Genomic DNA, 17,258 nt, shown 5'->3' on the forward strand with positions numbered 1-17,258 from the left:
GTATGGATGACATAATACACTCCTGGAAATGGAAAAAAGAACACATTGACACCGGTGTGTCAGACCCACCATACTTGCTCCGGACTCTGCGAGAGGGCTGTACAAGCAATGATCACACGCACGGCACAGCGGACACACCAGGAACCGCGGTGTTGGCCGTCGAATGGCGCTAGCTGCGCAGCATTTGTGCACCGCCGCCGTCAGTGTCAGCCAGTTTGCCGTGGCATACGGAGCTCCATCGCAGTCTTTAACACTGGTAGCATGCCGCGACAGCGTGGACGTGAACCGTATGTGCAGTTGACGGACTTTGAGCGAGGGCGTATAGTGGGCATGCGGGAGGCCGGGTGGACGTACCGCCGAATTGCTCAACACGTGGGGCGTGAGGTCTCCACAGTACATCGATGTTGTCGCCAGTGGTCGGCGGAAGGTGCACGTGCCCGTCGACCTGGGACCGGACCGCAGCGACGCACGGATGCACGCCAAGACCGTAGGATCCTACGCAGTGCCGTAGGGGACCGCACCGCCACTTCCCAGCAAATTAGGGACACTGTTGCTCCTGGGGTATCGGCGAGGACCATTCGCAACCGTCTCCATGAAGCTGGGCTACGGTCCCGCACACCGTTAGGCCGTCTTCCGCTCACGCCCCAACATCGTGCAGCCCGCCTCCAGTGGTGTCGCGACAGGCGTGAATGGAGGGACGAATGGAGACGTGTCGTCTTCAGCGATGAGAGTCGCTTCTGCCTTGGTGCCAATGATGGTCGTATGCGTGTTTGGCGCCGTGCAGGTGAGCGCCACAATCAGGACTGCATACGACCGAGGCACACAGGGCCAATACCCGGCATCATGGTGTGGGGAGCGATCTCCTACACTGGCCGTACACCACTGGTGATCATCGAGGGGACACTGAATAGTGCACGGTACATCCAAACCGTCATCGAACCCATCGTTCTACCATTCCTAGACCGGCAAGGGAACTTGCTGTTCCAACAGGACAATGCACGTCCGCATGTATCCCGTGCCACCCAACGTGCTCTAGAAGGTGTAAGTCAACTACCCTGGCCAGCAAGATCTCCGGATCTGTCCCCCATTGAGCATGTTTGGGACTGGATGAAGCGTCGTCTCACGCGGTCTGCACGTCCAGCACGAACGCTGGTCCAACTGAGGCGCCAGGTGGAAATGGCATGGCAAGCCATTCCACAGGACTACATCCAGCATCTCTACGATCGTCTCCATGGGAGAATAGCAGCCTGCATTGCTGCGAAAGGTGGATATACACTGTACTAGTGCCGACATTGTGCATGCTCTGTTGCCTGTGTCTATGTGCCTGTGGTTCTGTCAGTGTGATCATGTGATGTATCTGACCCCAGGAATGTGTCAATAAAGTTTCCCCTTCCTGGGACAATGAATTCACGGTGTTCTTATTTCAATTTCCAGGAGTGTAGTAAGCATCCCTGGTGTAGAGAAACAACTAAAAGAGTTGAAAACAAATAAGTCACTAGGTCCAGATGGAATCCCAGTTCAGTTTTTCAAAGAGTACGCTACAGCATTGGCCCCTTACCTAGCTGACATTTATCACAAATCTCTCAACCAGTGTGAAGTCCCAAGCAACTTGAAAAGAGCACAAGTGACTCCTATATGTAAAGAGGGCAAAAGACCAGACCCAAAAAATTACAGACTAATGTCCTTAAAATTGGTTTGCTGCAGAATCATCAACACATTTCAGTTCAAATATAATAAATTTTCTTGAAACTGAGAATCTTATGTCGATGAATCAGTGTGGTTTTAGAAACCATCACACATGTGAAACTCAGCTTGCCCTTTCCTCACATGATATACTGCGACTTGTAGATGGAAGACAACAAGCAGATTCCATATTTCTGGAAAGCCTTTGACACGGTCCCCAATTGCAGGCTGTTAAAGAAGTTTCGAGCATATGGAATAGGTCCACAGATATGTGAGTGGCTGAAAGACTTCTTACTTAATAGATTCAGTATGTTATCCTCTACGGTGGGTGTTCATGAGAGACGAGGGTACCACAGTGCCCCAGGGAAGTGCAATAGGACCGCTATTATTCTCTGTATGTATAAATGATTTGGGGGCGGACAGCATGGGCAGTAGTCTGCGGTTATTTGCTGATGATGTTGTGGTGTATGGAAAGTGCTAAAGATAAGTGACTGTAGGGGAATATACAATGACTTAGACCAAATTTCTAGTTGTTGTGATGAATGGCAGCTAGCTCTAAATGTAGAAAAATGTAAGTTAATGTGGATCAGAAGGAAAACAAACCCATTATGTTTGAATACAACATAATTAGTGTGTTGCTTGACACAGTCACAGCGTTTAAATATCTGGGTGTAATATTGCAAAGCAATATGAAATGGAACAAGCATGTGAGGATTGTGGTAGAGAAGGTGAATGGTCGACTTCTTGTGTACTGCTGGAATGTTTGGGATCCATACCATGTTAGATTAAGGGAAGACATCAAAGTAGTTCAAAAGTGGAGTGCTATATTTGTTACTCATAGGTTCGAACAATATGCAAGTGTTATGGGCATGGTTTGGTAACTCAAATGAGAATCCCTGGTGGGAAGGCAACATTCTTTTCGAGGAACACTATTGAAAAAATTGAGAGAACTAGCATTTGAAGCTGACTGCAGAACGTTTCTACTGCCTCCAACATACGTTGTGCATAAGGACCACAAAGATAAGATACCTGAAATTAGGACTCATGTGGAGGCATATAGATAATTATTTTTCTCTCACTCTATTTGCAAGAGGAACAGGAAACGAAATTATAGGTATTCTCTACCATGCGCCGTATGGTGGATTGCTGAGTATTTATCTAGATGTAGGTGTAGAATAGACTAATCCAAATTGGACTGATGACACAGTCATGAAACGACAACCCAGTACCCAGCCTATGAAGTCACAATCAACTCCTCCACAAAGTGTAATACCCAGCAGAAGAAGAGACATGGAGGACAGAGAAAGAAAGTGAATTTTAGATATCTACTACACCCCCAATGTCAGACATTGCAACAGTTCTATTCATGCCAGTCTAATGTAGATGATTACAATCAGCCTGTGGAACGAAGCCCATCACCATGCCATTGATGAGTTTGCTCACTAATATGCCTTAGCTGTTTTCCCCATCATCGTACAGATATACCAACCGCTTGTCTGGTCACTGAACTCACGAAGGTGAGGTGACCATCTATAGAAGTGAGGCTGCCAGAGATAAAAATCCTCCACAGATGACAATCACCAAAATGTCAGGAAATCTTACTGATATCATCATCATCAATGGCTAGTCTGTCTAAGTACTGATCAATTCAGGGGATTCCTTTTCTGTATTCTTGAATGATTATCACTGTCTGATAAAGAAGACTTGTGTTCTGTGATACAAAAATGATTATGCTAAAAGCCAGAAGTGGGAAATGTGTCCAGCTGCAGCTGACAGGAACATTTATTGCAAGAATAACAATCAATTAATTTATTTTTATTTTTTTTTTATTTTCTATTTTTTTTAGAATCTAGTTGAAATGCTATTCTGGACGAACTTCTTGCAAGTTTCACAGTCAGTCATAGAAGATCAGAGCTCCAGACTAACAAAGCTATTCTAGCAAGCAAACATAACAAAGATTGCCCTGGTTAGTTGTTCACCATTGAAAACGTTGTTACCCCACCATCATCACTGAGACAAGCTACAGTTATGAATCAAGATGCACTGTTAAACTGTGAAGCTTTTGTTGATTTTGAAAGATATTCAGGCTCACAAAAGAAAAATACTTGCCAGTAGTGATCGTAAACATTTTTGGTGATCAAAGAACTCTTTGCATTACTAATTGTCATGAGAAGCCTAAAGGTATGTACATGATGGCAGCTGAACCTGTTCAGGGAAGTCAGCTTAGTGCCGTTGATGAAGAATCGTGCTCCACTACCACTGCAGACAATTGTAGTGCCACTAGAAACTTGTCTGACCAAGGAACAATCTTGTATATGGTTTCACCGGTTGAGCGATGGATTATTGGGGGGTGGGAGGTGGAATATTTCAAAATGACACCACTGAACCTTCACAAAGTGCTTGGTCCTCTGTTGGCGTTTCTGTCTCAACAATATTGACAGCTGAAAAAAATCATGAAAAAAGATTTCTACCTATTGCCTTGCGTTGATGACACTCTAGACTGCTTGAAAGCAGCAAAATTTTTATCAACTGTGAACTTCCAGGCAGGCTACTGGCAAATAAAGGTTGATAAGGGTGAACAGGAAAAGGCTGCCTTCATAACTTCTGACTGCCTCTTTGAGTTCAAAGTTATGCCATTTGGACTTTGTAACACTCCAGCCACCTTTGAACGTATGATGGACAACCTGCTTCAACCCCTGAAATAAAGTCACAGTTTTGCTATCTGGTTAATATTTCCGTTTTTAAAAGACATTCAAAGAAAATCTAAGCTGCCTAACAACTGTGCTGAGACATATTAAAACTACTAGCCTCTGTCTGAATGCGCCTATTCATTGCCCAAAAAATACAAATGTTGGTGCACCTAGCGAATAGTGATGGAGACTGTCCCAAGCTCTGAAAATTGAAAGGTTCTTTGTAGAAGGCATAATTTTGAAGTGTGGGCACCCTGTGTGATGATTTTGGAAAATTTTCCCAGTCGAGACTAATATCAGAAGTAATGTCAGATTGCAACATCACCCACTGGACGACAACTGCCTATCACTCACAGACAAATGGCCTCACAGGACACTTTAATAAGAAGTGGCAGATATGCTCTCAATGTACATTGATATCTAGCAGTGAGATTTGGATACACTATTGCCTGTTGTGACATTATATATGACAGAGTGAAGCAAGACCCTGTGGGTTTCACACCAGTCTTTCTGCTCCACACTCACGAGGCCAAAATGACACTGGATACAAAGTTCCTGTTTCAACCAAACAATACTCAGATGACTGTGTGAAAAACCTCATCAACGGGATCAAAGAAGCAAGGCAGCTGACTTGCATATATACTCTGGGTGCTCAGGAGAAAACTGACAGCACTACAACATGAGGGACCAGACAGTGAGATAGAGCACGGCAGACTTAGTACAGATTTCTGTGACTGTGTGGAAAGTTAAAGTTAATGAAGGTAACAGAGCATTACTTTGAACTGTATGATGTCCTTCATTGCTTGTTGGACTTCACATACAAAGTCAAGGATTACAACTAGAGTCACGCACGGGGATGCTTTCAGCCTGACCAGTCCATGCTTCACAGCTGGGCCTATAAGGCTGGTCATCTGAGCGCAGACTGCTGGGCCAGGGCCAATGAGCTGACGGGCGAGTTCACCAGCCTGTCAACTTACCATCCTGCTGCATTGTGTGCTCTGCTCGCGATAATGCTGCAGCGTCTGCCTGTGTTGCGACATACCTTGCGTCTGTTTGCAAAGTCTTATGATACACAGGGAGAGATTGACTCATTCACATTTTGTGCTATGTGATTCCTACTATGAGTCAATTCCTTATTACAGTAATTGTGATTATCAGGACTCCTCTCTTCGAGAATGCAATCCTTTTATTTCCCCCAATGTTTGTTTGATTTGTGCTGTTTGATAATTAAGATACATAATTACAAGAATTTATACATGGTAAATATATTCTAGAATTGCTAGTAGTGTCACAAACACTCTTATAAACTGTATAGATACTGCAACAGTCTGAAACTAAATAAAAGCTGGGCTTACAAGGAAATATGCAGTGTTCTCCATGTTTACACATTTTTTTCATTGTAGGTAGGCCCTCTAGTCAAAGCTCTTTCCTTCAAGATTTTCACTCATAAAATGAATACATAAAATGCTGTAATCGTTCAATGGACAACCAATGAAAATTCAATACTGGTATTCAGTACTGTAATAAGAACTTGAAATTTAGAACAATATTTTAATGTTCAGTTAGTCAGATTTTTCTCCTGAAACAAAGGATACAGTGTAGTGTAGGTCTTTAGGCAAATAAATTTCTGTCTGTCACAAATATTATAAAACTTACAAATGAATTTAAGGAATCAGAAATCTGAGCAAAAGTTGAAGAGGCTCAAATCATTAAAAAAAGTAACAGTTATACCATTAAAGGCAGGACATGAAAATCGGGAGCACATAGTTTCCAAAAACAAGAAAAGTCGCATCAGCTTGGCATGGGTGCAAGTAGATTCAATACACAATTCTATCAACCAAATGAATTACAATAACAGCCATTAAATGTACTAACAATTGCTCAGTTCATTAAAAAAACTTAACAATTGTATCATTAAGAGCAGGCGATTAAAATAGGAAGCACAGAGTTCCCAAAAACAAGAAGAGTTACATCAACTGAGTGGGGCTGCAAGCAGGTTCAACAAACAATTTTATCAATGAAAATAATTAAAATAACAGCTGTTAAATGTACTAACAAATTGCAAGCCTAGCTGACCGCTACACAGTTGTACAACATTCACCTAAATACTGAGTTTCTCACAAGACACACCACCGATTGTAGCTATTTGAAGGCCACTTAGCAATCCATAACTGTTAATAAAAAATCCCCTAAACAATAAAATAAACACTCACTCAAATATAAACAGCCACCCATATATCGCAACCAAATGTTAACAATATTAATGTACTAATAGTAAACTGCAGGAGTGTCTATAGAAAGGTCCCAGAACTGCTCTCATTAATAAGCGTTCACAATGCCCACATAGTACTAGGGACAGAAAGTTGGCTGAAACCAGATGCAAACAGTAATGAAATTCTAAACTCAGATTGGAATGTATACCGCAGAGACAGGCCAGACAGTGAAGGGGGAGGCGTGTTTATAGCGATAAGAAGTGCAATAGTATCGACGGAAATTGATGGAGATCCAAAATGTGAAATAATTTGGGTGAAGGTCACGGTTAAAGCAGGCTCAGACATGGTAATTGGATGTCTCTATAGGCCCCCTGGCTCAGACACTGTTGTGGCTGAGCACGTGAAGGATAATTTGGAAAATATTTCGAGTAGATTTCCCCACCATGTTATAGTTCTGGGTGGAGATTTTAATTTGCCGGATATAGTCTGGGAGACTCAAACGTTCATAACGGGTGGCAGGGACAAAGAATCCAGTGAAACTTTTTTAAGTGCTTTATCTGAAAACTACCTTGAGCAGTTAAACAGAGAACCGACTTGTGGCAATAATATATTAGAACTTCTGGTGACAAACAGACCCGAACTGTTTGAAACAGTTAACGCAGAACAGGGAATCAGCGATCATAAAGTGGTTACTGCATCGATGATTTCAGCCATAAATAGAAATATTAAAAAAGGTAGGAAGATTTTTCTGTCTAGCAAAAGTGACAAAAAGCAGATTTCAGAGTACCTGACAGCTCAACACAAAAGTTTTGTCTCAAGTACAGATAGTGTTGAGGATCAGTGGACAAAGTTCAAAACCATCGTACAATATGCGTTAGATGAGTATGTGCCAAGCAAGATCGTAAGAGATGGGAAAGAGCCACCGTAGTACGACAGCCGAGTTAGAAAACTGCTGCGGAAGCAAAGGGAACTTCACAGCAAACATAAACATAGCCAAAGCCTTGCGGACAAACAAAAATTATGCAAAGCGAAATGTAGTGTGAGGAGGGCTATGCGAGAGGCGTTCAATGAATTCGAAAGTAAAGTTCTATGTACTGACTTGGCAGAAAATCCAAAGAAATTTTGGTCTTATGTCAAAGCGGTAGGTGGATCAAAACAAAATGCCCAGACACTCTGTGACCAAAATGGTACTGAAACAGAGGATGACAGACTAAAGGCCGAAATACTAAATGTCTTTTTCCAAAGCTGTTTCACAGAGGAAGACTGCACTGTAGTTCCTTCACTAGATTGTCGCACAGATGACAAAATGGTAGATATTGAAATAGACGACAGAGGGATAGAGAAACAATTAAAATCACTCAAAAGAGGAAAGGCTGCTGGACCTGATGGGATACCAGTTCGATTTTACACAGAGTATGCGAAGGAACTTGCCCCCCTTCTTGCAGCGGTGTTCTGTAGGTCTCTAGAAGAGCGTAGCGTTCCAAAGGATTGGAAAAGGGCACAGGTCATCCCCGTTTTCAAGAAGGGACGTCGAACAGATGTGCAGAACTATAGACCTATATCTCTAACGTCGATCAGTTGTAGAATTTTGGAACACGTATTATGTTCGAGTATAATGACTTTTCTGGAGACTAGAAATCTGCTCTGTAGGAATCAGCATGGGTTTCAAAAAAGACGATTGTGTGAAACCCAGCTCGCTCTATTCGTCCACGAGACTCAGAAGGCCATAGACACGGGATCCCAGGTAGACGCCGTGTTTCTTGACTTCCGCAAGGCGTTCGATACAGTTCCCCACAGTCGTTTATTGAACAAAGTAAGAGCATATGGACTATCAGACCAATTGTGTGATTGGATTGAAGAGTTCCTAGATAGCAGAATGCAGCATGTCATTCTCAATGGAGAGAAGTCTTCTGAAGTAAGAGTGATTTCAGGTGTGGTGCGTGGGAGTGTCATAGGACCGTTGCTATTCACAGTATACATAAGTGACCTTGTGGATGACATCGGAAGTTCACTGAGGCTTTTTGCGGATGATGCTGTGATATATCGAGAGGTTGTAACAATGGAAAATTGTACTGAAATGCAGGAGGATCTGCAGCGAATTGACGCATGGTGCAGGGAATGGCAATTGAATCTCAATTTAGACAAGTGTAATGTGCTGCGAATACATAGAAAGAAAGATCCCTTATCATTTAGCTTCAATATAGCAGGTCAGAAACTGGAAGCAGTTAATTCCATAAATTATCTGGGAGTACGCATTAGGAGTGATTTAACATGGAATGATCATATAAAATTGATCGTCGGTAAAGCAGATGCCAGACTGAGATTCAGTGGAAGAATCCTAAGGAAATGCAATCTGAAAACAAAGGAAGTAGGTTACAGTATGCTTGTTCATCCACTGTTTGAATACTGCTCAGCAGTGTGGGATGTGTACCAGATAGGGTTGATAGAAGAGATAGAGAAGATCCAACGGAGAGCAGCGCACTTTTTTACAGGATCATTTAGTAATGGTGAAAGCGTTACGGAGATGATAGATAAACTTCAGTGGAAGACTCTGCAGGGGAGACGCTCAGTTGCTCGGTATGGGCTTTTGTTGAAATTTCAAGAACACACCTTCACTGAGCAGTCAAGCAGTATATTGCTCCCTCCTACATATATCTCGTGAAGAGACCATGAGGATAAAATCAGAGAGATTAGAGCCTGCATAGAGGCATACCAACAATCCTTCTATCCACGAACAATACGAGACTGGAATAGGAGGGAGAACCGATAGAGGTACTCAAGGTACCCTCCGCCACACACTGTCAGGTGGCTTGCGGAGTATGGATGTAGATGTAGATGTAGAACAACAGTTCTTAATAAATACACAATTGCCCAAATTTCAAGATACATTGAAGTACTTGCAATTGAAATGCACTTCATTTGGTACAGACTAGCAGAAACTTTGACACAATCCTTAATAACCATACAATTCCCCAAAATTCAAAGTAAGCTGAGAGCTACAGCAGACTGCTATCGCAACCAACAAAGAATGAGCATCCCCAGTTTTCACAGCAAGGGCCAAGGTAAAGTTCAGCAGTTTATCTTGATAAGTAACAGATCTTAAGCTTTACACACTGAGAAGTAGTAAAAAGAGCCCCAGCTTTAAAAGAACAGCTACAGAGATATAATGAGAAAAACCTCAGGTATGGAAAATACACCTTAACCTCCTGAGCTCTTTGAATTCGCCAAACAGATCTAACTACTGGTTCCTGCCCGAATGGCAACACTTCTCTGTGGCACACCTGAAACGATCAACTTTACTTACCTTGAGGCACACTGATGTGGCTGGTTAGGGCTGCCGATTGAGATATGGCCGAGAACACAAATTGGAATTATTTACACTGACCAATGGCCGTGCGCTCAAACATTGATAAGCACGTTAATATAACAGGCCCCATTCCAGATAACACAGGCATAGCATTACAATATCAAGTACTCAAAACAAGAAAACCAGACTTAACTTCACTTAGGTGAGAAGGAGCTGCGACTTGCAGGATTCCATCCAGGGCATTATTGCCTCCAACCTGCACAGCCGATCTTCAAGATGGTGTAAACCTTACGTTAGGCCGGGAACTTGTCGACCAGGTTGCACACAACATCCGTGTCTCTTTGCACCACCTACCACTACCAATTCTTAAGTGAGCCGGCCAGGCTTGCTGCCGACTGATTTTGTTGTGTCGATTCCCTAAGGTCTCGACACAATGAGTGGCTAGGTGCACGCGAAACTAACGCAGACGGGCGTAAATTCTGAAACAGGAGACTGGATGAAAACTATAAAGAAAAGAAGAGAGATTTGAATATACTTAACTTTAATGTAGTCTTGTTCTTGTTGAAATACATCTCTTGCATAGTAGTAAGCAATTAGCAATGATACACATGGCGCCTTGCTAGGTAGTAGCGATGGACTAGCTGAAGGCTATTTAATCTGTCTCTCGGCAAATGAGAGGAATACTTGATAGGTCTAGTCGCAAGCTATGTCGTCCGTACAACTGGGGCGAGGTCATGTCCGTGTCTTGTGACCTGCCCTGTGGTGGCGCTACGTTTGCGAATACACAGTGGCGACACGCGGGTCCGACATGTACTACAGGACCGCGGCCGATTTAAGTTACCACCTAGCAAGTGTGGTGTCTAGCGGTGACACCACAGATTTAACCATATGCCATTCCTCGAGACCCTTGCTGGACAGATGAAGTTCCCAAAAAGCCACAACTTGCCAGCCATTTTCCCCCCAGCCAACTGATCTCTCCAGGCCCCACCAAACCCACAACACACACACCTCAACCAAAGACCTTAGTTCACAACACACAGTCAACTCAACATTGGCAACTAAGTAGTTAGTGGTGCCAGAGGAAAGCCATACCGCCAATATTAGAGCTGCCACAGCTCAAAACGTACCGTAATTTTTTCACTTGAAACTGAGTTTTCTCTCCATTTATGTCCTTAGAAATCTTATTTTCTATATAAACCAATACCTGCAGCAATGTATAGTTAAAGTAAATAAAGATGTCATATGTTTCCATCAAGTTTTCTAACAGTGAATCATTATTTTCATATATAAATATAAAAGTACCAATAGCAGTAATGAAAGGATCTACTCTCTTTTTTTCCTCACAGGAAACAATGGCCAGCGACCAATGTTATCGTCCAGTCTTCACAGGCATGGCACTGGGAAACACCACAAGAGGGCCTCTGGAGACAACTCAGAATCAGATACTAGTGGTAGCCCATCTGCAGTGAGCACTTACAGGCTGCCTATAAAGCAAGCCACCTCCAGGAGTCTGGGTATGTTACTCCCAAATGTTGTAAACTTCTTTAATATCTCTGTAGTGTCTTCAGTAGAAAAGAGTGCTAGCAGTCAGGAAGGTAAATCACATCCACCAATCTTGCACAGAGTGCAATACTTTTTTTAGCTCCATCTCCCCAACAATCAGCAAATTTTTGAATCACACATCAAGACTCAGTGATTTTTACAAGAATCAATGAGAAATCCATTTAAAATCACAAACTTATTGGGCTTAGAAGCAATAGAAAGAGAAAGCATGTACATCAGATAAAAAAGTTTTGTAGATATAGATGGATCGCATACAGAGAGAACCCATGCACATTACACCTCCTTATTGGTCCAAAACTTCTCGACTTCTAATGACATATGACCATCCTGTTCGAATGATATGACCAACATCTGATTGAACATGTGACACAGTAACATGTCATTTGAGGTACGTTTGAAATTTTGAAGTAATGTGTTATGTAATGCACAGCATTTTTCCTTTCACGTCTACCTCTGCAGACTGTTCAAACAATGGAAAATCCAGGAAGGAATAATGACAATATTATGAAAAGGATAGATTTCTACTCACCACATAGTGGAAATGTTGACTTGCATGGAAATGTTGATTCAGTGACATACACGGCAAAACGACTTCTAAACAAATAAGCCCTCAGCCAAAAAGCCTTCATCTGAATTAGACAAAACACACACACACACACACAATTTGCATGTGTGTGTGTGTGTGTGTGTGTGTGTGTGTGTGTGTGTGTGTGTGTGTGTGTTGGCCAAAAGTTTATTTGTTTGCAGTCGTTTTGTTGTGCCTGTCTGCAACTCAACATTTGCAGACTGTTCAGCTTTTTCTGCCACAGGTGTGAGGACCAAACAGTCTTGTCAATAATTGCTCATTTCTTCTTTGAATTTTCTGTATATCTACCAGTAATCAACTTTCTTAATATTCCAGAATGATGAACAAATTCAAGAACCAGACTCTATTCAAGAACTGTTTAGTTTTGTAATGACCTACTTTGTTGATATATTACACTTATTATTCTTATAATCTCAGTCTAACACATGCCTTCTCTTGACCGGGCTTATGTGATCCTTCCACATTAAATCACTTTGGATGCATATTGTATTCTTGTATGTGATGATAATGACAGCTACCAGTGATTACTCACCCATGGTGTGGTCAAATAAAATCAGTCTATTGATTGCATACGCTATTGCTTTCCAACACTTCTAAAGAACTGAGTTGTCATTGTTGTTTTCAGACACTCAAAGGACAGTGGAATCCACAATGAATCTTCATGTGTCCAGATGCACTAATAGCAGAAGTCTTACAATAGAATGCTAATTCACTCTTGTAGTAACATTGTATAGACGCTATATCAGAAGTAATGCCAAATAAGTTTTATTCTGCTTCCACATGAAGTGATCCACAATAACACTGAATGAAGTATAGAATAGTGCAAAGTCTCATAACTATAGAACACATCAGTATAAAGTATTGTAGCTGAGCATACAATAAGCAAGTAAACATAAGTGAGGCTAATAGCCCAGCACACTGGGCTTGTATTAGCCTGTTGTGTGCATAGCACAGCGCTTACTGCTCCATCAGTCCAAGTTGCGAAGTGACCTCTTTATGACACTGTAGAGGCACTTGTATCATGTGCTGTTTCATTATGTGCATTCACACTGTATGGTTACAATACTATGGAGATGTCCATGTCTTCAGCATAGGTGATGACTGTGTAAGCAGGTTTCTTTTTTTGCGCTGTCACAGGAGAAAATGGTCTCAAATGGTGCAGATGTGGACAGGTACAGTGCCCACTCCCCCATGAGAAGCCATAAGGGAGCACTGGCAGTGGAGGCAGCAGAGAAGACTGCGGCAGCAGTGACAGAGGCTGCAGAGATGGAGGTGACCCAGTGCTGACTACTCTGTTGAGCAGTGACACAAAGAGCGAGGATGGCACCTGAGCTTAGTAGGCACGGACTGCGCCGTGGGAGCTAGGCAGATGGTGGAGGTGGCTGCAGGGGCGGAAGGCTCTCCAGTGCTCAGTCGACTGTGTGTACATGGAACTAGTCATAGTACCATGGCACTAAGCCATCAAAGGTGCACACGATGCACAGGCGGTGGTCTTGGCAGCTACGGATGACCACTAGTGTCCACTTTGGGCCACCCAAACCTGTGGGCCTAAAGGTGGAGCCCACACAGAATCACTACAAGGTGGGCACTGGTGGGTGGCTAGACATCAGTCGGAGCAGATGAAGCAGTGTGCAGTACTAGCAGCCATGAAGTAGCTCCACGGACTATGGTTGTCAACTACAGTGAACCTGTTTGAACCCCTAGAACCTACTGAAGGCTTTCTTGGGAGATGATTAGGTGATGTATTTTTTCATCTGGGTTTTGAATGTATGGACCAGCTGCTCCACCTCTCCATTGGACTTTATATGAAAGGGAGGAGCAGTAACATGCTGGATGCCACTCTTTGTACAAAAATCTTCAAAATCTTAAGACACAAACTGTGGGCCATTGTACATCACAAGCATTATGGCAATCTTTGAGATGGCCATGACCGTAAGTGCTGTAGACATGGATGGACAACAAACCACATAAGGAAATTTTGAGAAAGCATCAATTACTACAAGCTAAAAGGAGTTAAAATCTTGGGGCGTGAGAGGTCCGTAGTGCCGCTTGATGGGTGGCACACTGCGGGCTGGCTGTCACAGTGTGCATGAGCTCATTATCAATACCTAGCCAAACCACATGGAGGCAGGCCATCAGTTTTGTACAGGAAGGAGAGGGTGCATGACATGTGGACAAGTTCACAACTAGGTACCGACTCTTCAGTAGCCATCAGTAACACACCATCAAGAATGGAAGGCAGCTGTGGTGCATAATAATCACACAAAGGATCTGACACTAGCCCGGTAGTTTATGGAGCCAGCCATGGTGGACAAATTGAACAATCTGACATAAGATATGACGCCACAACAGCCACCAAAATTCAAGAACTGGTAAAGGGAAAACCATCCACAGTGTTTTGGGCTTCAACGTCTAAATGGAAGCACAATAGTTCACCCTGACTGAATGCTTGATCAGGGCAATCGGCAATTGAGAAAGTTGTGCTGTGGGTCTGAAATGAGCCTCATAGTTACACCATGACAAAAACAGTGCCCAGTGTTGCAGGCAAAGGGCTGCTTTGGCCGGTAGGGATGCTGAAGTATTGAAAAGAGAAACCAGCAATAAAATGATACTTAGAACTGCATAGGAAAACATGAAATTTTTTGAGTGTGTACACAATAATAAAGGCTCCTTTTTCTATCTGTGAGTTGTATTGTTGCACATGATTCAGAGTTTTGGAACTATGCTCAATAGGGCATTTGGAACCGTCCACATATTTGTGCATGAGAATGGCCTCAAGGCCATACTGGACCTAAACAAGACATTGGCCTGGTTGGAAAATAACCAAGCAAGGTGGCAAGTGTAATTTTGACTTTAACAGGGTAAAAGCATGCTCACAGGTGGTTGACCAGTAAAAAGAAGAGAGCAGGAAGGGGCTGAGCCACTATGGCTGCATCATGGCAGTATGCGATATTCCTGCGCAATGATTTCAATTCTTTGACTTTGGTAGAACACAACAAAGCTGTAATAGTATCAACATGCTGGTGTAAAGGCTTAACATCAACATGCAAGACTTCAAAAACCAAGGTAGACAATAGATGGCTGAAAAAATTGTGATCTTAAACTGGCAGCAACATGAACAAGGTATAAAGGTTCTGCAGATGTTCTTCTGTTGAGGAACCTGAGACCACAGTACCATCTAGGTAGTTAATGGATCCCAGCGCAAAGGCTGTGAGTTGATCCAAAAATCATTGGAAAATAGTAGTGTCATTAGCCAGGCCGAATGGCAGGCGCTCGTATTGATGTAATCAGAAGGGGGTATTCACTATGAGGATATGTTTGGAATCATCATCAAGTGGCAGTTGTAAGCAGGCTTTTGAAAAGTCCATTTTGGAAAAATATTGGCTCCTGGAAAACTTGCTAAGAGTTTATCTGGACATGGTAAGGGATAGATATCAATAATGGACTGTGAATTTATGGACACTTTAAAATCACCACAGAGCCAAAGGTTGCCATTAGGCTTTTTGACAAATACCAACAGAGAAGACCATTCAGCAGAGGGAAAAGTGTGGTAACGCCCAAAGACATAAGTTGGCCTAGTTCTAATTTGGCTTGCTCCTGTAAAGCTACTGGAACTGGGCGGGCTTGAAAAAAGTGGTGGTGCGCCATTGATTTCATTGTGATGTGAGCCTTCTATTGGTAGCACACACTAATTCTTCTGAAAACAGTGAAGAATATTCTGAGCTGAGCATGTCCATTACTTGATACAGAACTTGATGTCATACCAGATGCACTTCATCAGAAATAGAGAACCTAAAAATTTTGGAGGTGTCTAACCCACAAAGTTTTCAGTGTTGGTGCCATCCACCATTAAAAAGGTAAAAGGCTGCACAGTTGCTTTGTACACTACAGAGTTAGGAAACTTTGTTATTACTCACGAACTGATGAGATAATGGACAATGCTGGTGATCCAACATCCACAGGTTTGAGACTTTAACAGTCGATGCTGCACCCATGTCTACTTGCATTTTTAAAATCTTGTCCATCACACATACTTCAATGTAGAGTTTGTTTGGGATTACTGTCACTTGGAGCACACACCCGCTATTGTGACACTGACTTGCTGCTACTGCTTAGCACAGTACTGCCCCATGCATCATGAAGGCCACTGTTTAATGGCTGCGACATTGTCTTCCCCCTGCGAGCTAACCAACATTGGCTGAGGAGGAGAGGAATCAGCAGTGGCTACTGCAAACCATGCTAATATCTCATTTCCTGCTGCCCTAGATACTTTCTAAAAGACTGAGCAGTGTTCAGAATGTCTGTGAGAGAGGGATTTTCACAGTGTAAAGCACACTCACAAATTTCCCTATCGTGAGCCAGGTGTATTATAGCATCAAAAACCAATGAATCAGCATATGGTGGGCCACAGAAGAAACTGGCAATGGCAGCTAACCCCTGAAGTTCCCCTGCCCGAGCTCTGTGTGACTCTTGTGATCACTTTTGAAAATGGTAGAACTCAACTTGAGCAGCAATGACATGAGTATGTTTGCAGTGACATATAGAGAGCAATTGACACATTTAATCGAAAGAGAGACTGACAGACTCCTGAAGAGGAGTTAGCTGACACAAAAGGTGACAATACAAGGAGAAATCCATGACAAAAATAAACCTGTACACAAGTTAGGGTTGTGACTAAAAGGTTTAAAATGTTGCCGAAGATGTTTCTCATATGCATACTAATCCTCCATAGAATCATCTTATGGAGGAAGTGGTTGGTGTTGTGTCAACAAGGCTGTCAAATTGTTTATTGTAATGGAGAAAGCCTGCTACTGATCAGTGAGAGCTCACTGTTGTTCATCAAGCAACTTTAGAAATTCTTCCACCGACATGCTGGCTGCCTATCAAACCAAAGAACGAAACATGCAGAGTATAATACCGCACTCGTTGCCAAGTATATAGTACGTTGTGCAGACACTATATCAGAAGTTACACCAAGTTTTATTCAGCTTCCACATGGTGAGATCCACAGTAATGCTGACTGAAAGTCTCATAATTATAGAACATCAATAAACAGTCTTTTAGGTGAGCATGCAGTGTTGTTGTTGTTGTTGTGGTGGTGGTCTTCAGTCCAGAGACTGGTTTGATGCAGCTCTCCTTGCTACTCTATCCTGTGCAAGGTTCTGCAACCTGCATCCTTCTGAATCTGTTTAGTGTATTCATCTCTTGGCCTCCCT

General features: G+C 42.7%; 1 protein-coding gene across 1 annotated transcript in view; it reads left to right on the forward strand.

The window, feature by feature from the left end:
• The window catches only part of LOC126257285 (Down syndrome cell adhesion molecule-like protein Dscam2), a 587,314-nt gene that overhangs the window by 524,534 nt on the left and 45,522 nt on the right, over positions 1–17,258 (forward strand). The window contains exon 35 of the mRNA XM_049955551.1: positions 11,240–11,407. Coding sequence (XP_049811508.1) covers positions 11,240–11,407 — 168 coding nt within the window. The remainder of the gene's footprint in view (positions 1–11,239; positions 11,408–17,258) is intronic.

Source organism: Schistocerca nitens, chromosome 1 (assembly GCF_023898315.1).
Source record: "Schistocerca nitens isolate TAMUIC-IGC-003100 chromosome 1, iqSchNite1.1, whole genome shotgun sequence".
NCBI lineage: Eukaryota > Metazoa > Arthropoda > Insecta > Orthoptera > Acrididae > Schistocerca > Schistocerca nitens.